The sequence below is a fragment of the Engraulis encrasicolus genome, chromosome 12 (genome assembly GCF_034702125.1).
Source record: "Engraulis encrasicolus isolate BLACKSEA-1 chromosome 12, IST_EnEncr_1.0, whole genome shotgun sequence".
Taxonomy (NCBI): Eukaryota; Metazoa; Chordata; class Actinopteri; order Clupeiformes; family Engraulidae; genus Engraulis; species Engraulis encrasicolus.
This window is the reverse complement of record NC_085868.1, coordinates 27625201-27635200: the sequence shown is the minus strand read 5'-3', so window position 1 is coordinate 27635200 and position 10000 is coordinate 27625201. Positions and strand designations below refer to the sequence as shown.

General features: G+C 43.6%; 1 protein-coding gene across 3 annotated transcripts in view; it reads right to left on the bottom strand.

Moving 5' to 3' along the window:
- The window catches only part of itgb6 (integrin, beta 6), a 53872-nt gene that overhangs the window by 40474 nt on the left and 3398 nt on the right, over positions 1–10000 (bottom strand). The window contains exons 1-7 of one of the 3 annotated variants that reach the window (XM_063212025.1): positions 7150–7168; positions 6906–6984; positions 6491–6570; positions 6159–6354; positions 5269–5515; positions 1497–1662; positions 359–520 (exon numbers count right to left, since the gene is read on the bottom strand). In XM_063212025.1, coding sequence (XP_063068095.1) covers positions 359–520; positions 1497–1662; positions 5269–5515; positions 6159–6354; positions 6491–6570; positions 6906–6966 — 912 coding nt within the window. In that variant the 5' untranslated portion in view covers positions 6967–6984; positions 7150–7168. Of the gene's footprint in view, positions 1–358; positions 521–1496; positions 1663–5268; positions 5516–6158; positions 6355–6490; positions 6571–6905; positions 7118–7149; positions 7169–10000 lie in introns of those variants that run through there. The other 2 variants (XM_063212023.1, XM_063212024.1) reach the window with 2 other exon arrangements.

Genomic DNA, 10000 nt, shown 5'->3' with positions numbered 1-10000 from the left:
CATATAATAAGCGGGGTTAACTTTCGGCGAGTCGGTCGCTTTGTGGAATAGCAGCACTTCAGAGAGAACAAGACCCCTCCGCTCCGCGTCGGGGTCTAAAGATTCTCTCTGTCGTGCTGCTATTCCACGGTAGCGACCTTCTCGCCGAACGTTAACCCTTACATAACGCTATGTAACATAACATAACATAATGTTACATAATGTAGCGTAATATAACGTAATGTGAAAAATGTAACGCAGCAGCAGACTTCACCTTGTACCAGCTAAATCTGACTTATAATGTAATGTAACGTAACATAAGGCAACATTACGTAACATAATGTAATATAAGGTAAAGCAACAGCAGACTTCACCTTACCAGCTGGGTTGCCATGGCGTACTCGTTGTTGCTGTCCAGGTGGCACTGGCCGTCGTTAGGCAGCACGATGCCGGCCATCTTGCTGTCCATCCCGAAGTGGGAGTCCTCGTCCGTCACGAACACCAGCAGACGCATGGAGTCGTTACGCCAGCCGATTTTATCCTAGGAAAAAAAACATACATTAAATGACTTTTACAATGTATAACATTAGATTACATTACAGCATCACATTACTGTTCACTACATACAGAATATTACACTACAATGCACTATATTACGTCAGCTGATTCCATCATATAAAAATGTTACATTTCATTAAATTACATTACAAATATTACATGGTATTACTGTACATTACACCAGCAGATGCATCGAGTCATTACGCCAGCTAGTTTTAAGCTACAAAACAACATTGCATTACTGTACATTGCAAAACATTACAATGCATTACACTTAGCACACACACAGAGCCGATTTATCCTATGAAAAGTAAAAGACTATTACATTGCATTATATTACATTACATTACACTGAGTCGACAAATCCAGTTGTTCCTCCAGCTGACTTTATTCTACAAAACATTAGGTAACACTTTACTTGACGCCGGTGTCACATGCCTGTCATTACAGTGTCAGAACAGTGTCATGGCGCAGTTATGCATGTGTCAAAAAACATTATATCCATGTCATAAACATTTTATGACAGTTGGCCTTAAGTGACATTCGGTTAACCTGGGTTGTCTTTGCCATGTCTTTGCCATAACCAAATGTCACATGGACATGGACATAATGTTTATGACTTATCTATGACTGTGTCATGACACTATTATGACACTGTAATGACATGCATATGACACCGGCGTCAAGTAAAGTGTTACCGAACATTACATCACATTGCATTACGCTTAACAGATCCATGGAGTCGTTCCTCCAACCCATTTCATCCTCATAAACAACATCGCATTATATGCACCTGTAATTTTTTTTTCAGTGTCTATCTATCAGTGTCTATCTGCCTACCTGCCTGTCTGTCTACCTATCTGCCTGCCTGCCGGCTTGTCTGTCTGTCTGTCTATCTGCCTGCCGGTCTGTCTGTCTGTCTGCCTGTCTTCTGTCAGTGCGTGCTTCCAGATCATTACCCCGCAAACTGCTGCCTGCATGATGGCATCAAAGCCGCACTCGGGGTCATCGATGTTGGCCGACACCTGTTGCCTGGAGACGATCTCGTTGAAGCGCTCAGTGCTGCTGGTAAGTGACAGACCATGTCTGTAGCCGAAGACTGGCAGACAAGTCACGTCATGGCTCCTGTACAGAGAGAGAGAGAGAGAGAGAGAGAGAGAGAGACAGAGAGAGAGACAGAGAGAGAGAGAGAGAGAGAAGGGGGCAGACAGAGGGAGGTCGAGACAGATAGACAAGGAGAGAGAGAGAGAGAGAGAGAGAGAGAGAGAGAGAGCGAGAGAGAGAGAGACAAGCAGACAGACAGACAGACAGAAAGACAGAGCGGGAGAAACAGAGAGAGGGTTTCAGAGTTAAATCTATTTCAGTAAAATTTAAATATACAGTAAAATGGTTTCTTGTCTGGTGCACTGCCATCCATAATGGCCAGTCAATCAACCAGTCAATTGCAATCAATACGAATGAATGATTGGCATACAGGAGTTATTCAGACCTCAACACACTCGATACACATTTGCATATCGTTGCTGTCTGGCAAAAACCTTGTTTGTCCACTTTTCATGTCCACTATCTACATACACATAGACAGGGAAGCCGACAAAGGGGTCAGCTGTCCCGGCCCCAGGGAGATGGGGGGCCCATAATTGGGCCCTCATTACATTGAATGTATTGAGTGGGGGGGGGGGGGGGGGGGGGGGGGGGGGGTGGGGGGGGGGGGGGGGGGGGGGGGTGTTGGGGCTTTCGGAGGACTTTGTCCTGGGCCCAGTCAAAGCTGTCAGCAGCCCTGCACAGATGCTCATGGAGACTGACTTGTAGTACTGATTTATATTTAATAATGAATAAAGAACAAATATAAAATAATTTTACAAATATTGGACATATGAGGTTTCTACTGGACAGCGACAATATGCAAGACCAGCGAATCAGCATTGCGAGCCATCAACATGTTACTAACATGTAACAACCACATTAGTCGCCACGTGATCAATGACTTACAATCACACCTCACCAAAGGATGCTTTTCCACACCTCAGAGCAAACAGGTGCCTTGGATGTAGCCAATTTTTCAATGAATGTAGTGAATAAATATCCCACAAACTATCCATGACACTTTTTTTTGCTATTTTCTAACTCAGGTTTTGGTCATTCAGACCTTCTTCATGTGAGTTTACGCATGCAATTTCAACAGAAAACATTTGTTTTCAATCAACAGACATTCCAAAATTGCATAACCAAGCGTTGTCGAAAATCAAAATGAAGTGAGGAGTATTCATGGTTGTATGTAAATATATTTACACAAAATAGTGGGCTGAGTGGGTTCCCTGGCTGCTTCCAAAAAAACAACAACAAACACAAGACGTGTTATGACGGAAATCTAAGCTTCCTTAACAAGCCAACGCAGACAGAGACAGACAAACGGACAGACAGGTAACTATTCCTTCATCATCCCCTATAATGGAAATCTGTTTTCACAAACCATCAAACCTGACACAGCCCAAACATATGGGTACAGACATCACACATCACCTACACTGACGAGCAATTATGGCTCTGTGTTACATTACTGGACCTATTCGAAAAAAAGAGGTATCGCACACCAATAAAGTCTTTCTTGAGGTGCTGGCTTCCTGAGCATACAAATGTTAAAGAAAATGAAAAGAATGCCGCACACTCTGCTCCATGTTTTATTGGTGTTTTATTGGTGAAGTGACGTTTCGGCCGTCTAAATTACTGGACCTATTCAACTATGTAATGTAATGTAATGATATTCAACTAAGTGAAGTGAGTTCTCAGCAGTAGCTTTTAGGACGCACAGAGTGACAGCTCTGCTCTGAGAGCATTTGCTAGACTGTTCCATCACTGAGGAAATGTGTACAGAGAGGAATCATGTCTTTCTATCTCTCCCTCACACACACATACAACCAGGGCTTTGAACCGTTATTTTTTTCCAAACGTTCCGTTCCGAACAGAAACGGAATTATAACGTTTCCGGTTCTGAGTTCCACCAATATATTGACGTTCCCGAACCGGTTAGAACCAAAAATTATTGTTCCCGGAACGGTTAATTTCGTTCCGGTCAGCTGATTATTCCCCATAGGCCTAACTGACGTTAAAAAAGAAAGACGGAAGTGCAAATGAGTCAGCCCACATTCAAAACTGTTTATTTAAGCGGATGAAAAGAATATCCTCCAGAATGTCGTCATTCAGGGACAACCTAAGCAGAGAAGCAGAGAATAAACCTGAATGATGAAAATGTGCGCTCCACGCTGACTTGGGTCACGGGGAGCACTATGATGGACATTGTGAGTTTGTGCATATTTGAAGCAGCCATGGATGCCCAATGACGCTGAACATTGTCGGTGCGCTTTGCACGCACTTCCCTGCAATGTCTTACAATAATGCAATGCAAACTCTGTCCTTTTGTATGACAGTGGTTTCTCTTATTTAAGATGTGGAGTGAAGACTTTGTAATCTACAGCTCTCTCTCCATTCAGTCAGAGAATGTCTGTCACACAGGACGTGAACCTCAGCCGCCATAGTAACGTGCGCAGGCAAATAATGACTTTGTTTGTTTGTTTGAGGAACGGTATTAACCGGTATTAACCGGTTACCATTATTTTTAAATAAGTGTTCCCGTTCCAGAACATAAAAAATAATAACGTTTCCGGTTTCGTTTCTGTTCCCTGTAAAATACAAAAAGTTTCTGGTTTTCGTTTTCGTTCCTTGAACCGGTTCGAAGCCCTGCATACAACACACAACACACAACAGGTAGAGCAAGGTGTCAGTTACACCAAAGCCACGTTTAACATTCAGGAAGCAAATCATAAAGGTTAACAGGTACAACAGGTTACTTTAGGTGTAAGAAAATGTAATAAAAACACATTACTTCAACACCTAAGCAACATTCCCAGTATCTTTTGTGTGTAAAAAAAAATGAATGTGCTAAGTCTCAGAGTCAAGCGGATACTTTGCGTCAGGGCTGATCTGGGACAAATAAAAAGGCTAGGGCATTTTTGAGTGCCTCCCTCTAAATTGTGGACCAATCTCTAAAAAAATACAAAACTAGGGCTGTAACGATATTGGATCGAACCGAGAAATCGCGATATTCAGAGTCACGATACTGTATCGTGATGTAAGGAGGCAGCATCATGATACACCCTTTCAAAGTTGTGTCATCTTTCATTCCAGAAACAACCATATGATTCGATGTGATAGTGCTTCCAAATTTCAAATGAGAAATGAATTTCAGAAATCCTGGGGTGTATCGAAACGTAGGTCAAAAATTGTGATACGACCGAATTGTGAGTTTAGTGTATCGTTACAGCCCTATACAAAACACTTCAACAACATCGGCCCCCGAGGACTGTCTGCCCACCGGGATATGCCCTGCTTGCCAGGTTACCAGTCCAGGTCTGATAAAGAAGAGGGAAAATCTGCACTCACCAGCTGAGTCTCATAATCTATTAATCAATTACCACCATGTCTACAAGGAGACAAGTTTCGGCTCTTAAGCCATCATCAGTGCTTAGTGCACACTGCACACCCTCTAACACACCGGATACTGTACACAGAGAAGCCAACAAGAGAGGGCAAGGGGGTCAGTTGTCCCGGGCCCAGGGAGAAAGGGGGCCCATAATTGGGTCCTCAATACATTGAATGTATTGAGTAGGGGCCCTTTCAGAGGACTTTGTCCTGGGCCCAGCCAAAGCTGTCAGCGGCCCTGACTGTACATACCTGCAAGGATTGGCCCGTTCTTCTTCTGTGATCTTGATGAAGGGCAGCACTGGTTTCTCCACAAAGGAGCCGAAGCCCAGTCTGAAGTTGCTGGTCAGCTTGGCCATCTCCGTGGAGAGCGTGGAGCCCAGGGTCTTGATCATCTGCAGGTCGTCAAACATGGACGCCGACAGGTCCATGAGGTAGTAGAGGTCTACTGGGTAGTCCTCGGACTGCTGGACCTTAATTTGAAATGTCACCTCACTGTCTGAAGCAATAATAACAACAACAAACTGTGTATTAATAATTACTGTAACGCTCATTCTCTCAATTCGTTATTGAACATTTACCAATATGAAAATCCACATGCACCTTATGTATAACACTTCAGTTTAAAAGAAACAACTATTTTTTGTGTAGGACTGCCGTGTTCTGCTGTCCAAGATATTGCATTATTTCATAATGTGCAGTATTTTTGTAGCATGCTGTTCTTTTGTGTCCAAATCACTGCACTAATAATGTAATAAACTGCCATAATACTGTAGGCTAATAATGAAAACTGCTATTTCACACTGCAATGTAGTCAGTGCTTGAAGTGGGGGGACTCAGCTCCCCCACCTCTTAATTTTCATCATCAGAGTTCCTGCACTAATCTTGTGCGTCACATATTATAAGTGGCGAGGGTTCCTTCACTTCTTTTTGGATGATACAATCATACAGTAAGGGTTCCTGCACTTCTTGTTTTCCACTTCAAGCACTGCGGAGTAGTGAAGGGTTTTTTTCATGGAGGGCCTCATAATTATTCTCTCTTCATGCTACAGTAAATCCACATAGCTGACAGATGTTAACTAATTACACAAATGACAGAGCTTGTGTGCTGTTTGCATGAGGGTGGTCCTTGGCATGCCTACCTGGCCGCAGTTTAACTGCGATGTTCTGGGGAGAGATCTGTGTGAGGTTGCCGTCGCTATTTTTCCCCAACGGGTCACTTAGCAGAATCTCCATGCTAGACACTGGGAACTCCTGAAAGGGCCTCGAGCATCCTTTCTGCTGGAGGATCTCTGGAGTGTCACATCGCTCGCTAACTGAGAACGTTTCAGTGAAATTCTGCAACAAAAAGGAGCGTTGTTCAGAATAATTTATATTGCCTTCTTCATAAATCAGTCATCTCCTAACATCACACCACTGCACTTAAGAAAAAGATCTTTATTACGGGAATGACATTGTGTACTGTCTGCATTACCTCTTGTGTGCACCACGCGCACTGCGGGCCAAGCAGAAGACAACGGTCACAGGACACTGCACTTCCAACGGAGCACGTTCCTGCACGCGAAAGCACACACACATGCACACAGACAGACGTGGTCAGGGCGCGCGGTTTTCGTTTAGTCTCACAACTACAATTTCTCACGAAGAAGAAAACCATCAGGCAAAACCCAAGAGATCAGCTGACATGCGGTTTATTCACCCTGAAACGACGTTTCCACGTAGCCTAACGTGTCAAAACATGTTGAGAAAAAATAACCATGCATATTTCTGAGAAACGTTTCATCAAGAACAAATAGGCTAGCCTACTTGTTGAAATGTGATATGTGTTAGTACCATGGCAACGATTGAGATAACAATATGAAGTGTGTCTTTCTTGTTCATCTTCTTACCTTCGGCAGTTCGGTAGCAGTACTGGAGAATCAAGCCCAGAAGAACCAGTACAATACCCATTAGTCCTCACGGTTGCAGCTGCCAGAGAAAACCAGTGAGAAAAATAAAGCAAATCAGTCGTATTGTGTCGATTGTACAGTGCACAATTAATCTAATTTGCTCTGTTCATAGTCAAGACGCCATGGATCCAACCGTTTCACCTGGAACGAAGCGCGAGTGACTGCCTTCTTCAGACATACTTACCTGCCCAACCTTTTATGCTCACTTCCGGACAGGTGAGAGCACGAGCGCGGAATACTTATGCATAGGCAGGGGGTGGGGTGGGATTTACTGTATACTCGTAAAGAAAGATTGTGCGCCATCACTTTAAAACGACTGTATGATTAGTAATACCTGTGCGTAAAGAGACAGCATAGAGGACATGTAGTTCACGTGGGTGTTTATTTTGAACAAAACCAATGCATTCTGAGTAGCCTATCTGAGTTCCAACGGACAGGCTTGGGAACTTCCCATTCAATGTTACATTGATTAGCCTATATTGTATTGTGGCCAATCAAAAATAAGCAAGAAGGTTATGCACTTTGTATTAATTGAAACATTACAGGCTATACAAACGGAAGTGGTAAATCTCATTGTTGGCATTATTTTGCACTACTAGGAATATGTTAATTGAATCAAAGGTAAGAGATTTTACATTTTACTATTATCTAGTCTTATTCAAAAGGGGGAACATATACACGAGTACTTTAAGGGGTTATTCTGTTTTTGACAGACTGACACACAGAAGTAAGCCAGGTTGTTCTCAGTCATTTAGGCAGTCTCCGTCTGTCTTTCCCCCTCGGTCTCATATGCACGGTGCGAACCCAGTTATTTAACTCTTCAAAGTGAGATATTCGTTTGTTGTGGTTATGGTTGCGGTTACACAGTGCTTTGGTGAGTACACTTGAGGTATATTCACTTTAGACAAGACTGATAGCAGTCTCAAAAGCAGGCTACCCTGTTTAAATTCCAATGAAACTCTTGGGAAATTAATTATAGAAATGGAGTTTATTTAGACGTTTGGAGACGTTTTAGAATGCTCTTTGGTCATTGTATTTGACATGCCAGTTATAGGTAGATAATAACACCATGATGTCATAGCTTATTAAAAAGTGACACGTGCGTAATAGCCCCTTGCATTGTTTTTCTGCCCTAAAGTAGAAAAACACTATAACGTGACATATCAAGCCGTGAACAGGTGCGTGAAAGCAAGCGTGTCAGGGAGACCACGCCTGCCTGCTTAGACCGTGAGTCAATAATGTCTCCTTCTTCAGCCCCGGGAAAAGTCGAAGCCCTTTGTTAATATTTAACGGCGAATGAAGCGGCATGAAGTCTGCACAAGTTGTCAAATTAAAATAACTTTTCACAGACTGGGACAAATGTAATGATTAACGCGCACACGCCACGAGCTGATGCCGCTACTGGCGCAGTCAAAACTTTTTTTTTCTGAAATGTATTTTTTTTATGGTGACTTAACTTACATCTTACTCATGCTGTGTTTTAGAGGCAGCTGTTCTTATTTGGTGAATTTTGTCATTATGTTTGTGTAGGCTAAATATAATACAGGAGAGGAGGAAATGAACAGCCAGTAAGAGAGTCAGAGAATGAAAGACAAACACAGAGAGAAGAGAAGAAGAACAGAGAGGATGAAATGAGAGAGGGAGAAATGAAGGAGTGAATGAAAGAGATGGAGATGAGGAGGAGGGCGGATATGAAAAGAACATGAAAGAGGCATAGAAAGAAAGAAAGACAGACAGAAAGAAAGAAAGAAAAAGAGAGAAAGAAAGAATGACAGACAGAAAGAAAGAAAGAACAAAAGAAAGAAAGAAAGGAGTTGAGCGGGGGGAGTGGAAGGAGAGGATGAATATGTGTGTAGCGAAAGCTTATCAGCAACAGGTGGTATGTGGTGGAAGGCAGGCAGCTGTGGCATCCAGTTCCTGTATCATAATTGATTCTCCAGGAACGTGTATCTATAGGATAGGATGTCTGGAGAGCCAGGGGTGAGGTGGGGTGGGGGGGTGTTATGTGTTCTCCCCGTTACTGAAATAGATTTAAGCCTCTACCACACTACCACCCGCCACTACAACTACTGCATGTCTGACAGGTGCAGTCAGACCTCCCCAAGTCCAGCCCAATCCCCCATCGTGTGCCACGGGGTATTAAATCTCATACATGTGGGTGCAGATCCTGTGGGGCGCCAAAGGGTGTGTGCAGGGCCGCTGACAGCTTTGACTGGGCAAAGGGACAAATTCATCTGAAAGGGCCCCTCAACCAATAAATCCCTCTCTCCCTGGGCCCGGGACAACTGACTCCTTTGTACCCCCTTGCCAGCTTCCCTGTGTGTGTGTGTGTGTGTGTGTGTGTGTGTGTGTGTGTGTGTGTGTGTGTGTGTGTGTGTGTGTGTGTGTGTGTGTGTGTGTGTGTGTGTGAGAGAGGGGGGGGGGTTTAGGCCTACATGTCCAAACATGAAACCCCTCTCCCCTTGTCACCCCACCCCAATATTTCTAAGTTTTATCTTATGCTAGCATGGTATGTGTTGCATACCGACAAGACAATCTGACATCCTGGGTTAGGATTGTGCAACCCTGCTCAGCTCACATGCAGTTCCATGATGAATAGCAACCGCTCGTCAAAACGGAACTCTCATCTCATCTCACCTCTCCCACGCTTACCTGTCTGCTACTGTCCTGATGCTGCTTTCGCCTTATCTGATATTTTTTGATTGATTTATGACGTTTCCCCCCTTTTATCTGGCATTTTAAAGGCATTTTTAAACGTTTTTGCCCCGGAGTGTGCTCGCTATATTCATCTCCTCATCTACTGTCAAAAACACTCTGACCCTGTGCCTCTCTTGCAACACCTATCCAGGTTATGTTAATGGTGATTGTTGACATGGTGTCTTCTACTGTAAATGTAGAACACACATGAATCACTTCTGGGTTACTGGGTTACTGTTTGGGTAACAGTGGCCTAGTGGTAAAGGAGATGGGCTTTAGATCAGAGGGTTGCAGGTTCGAATCCCACCCTTCCACTCCATGGTTGAGGTGACGTTGAG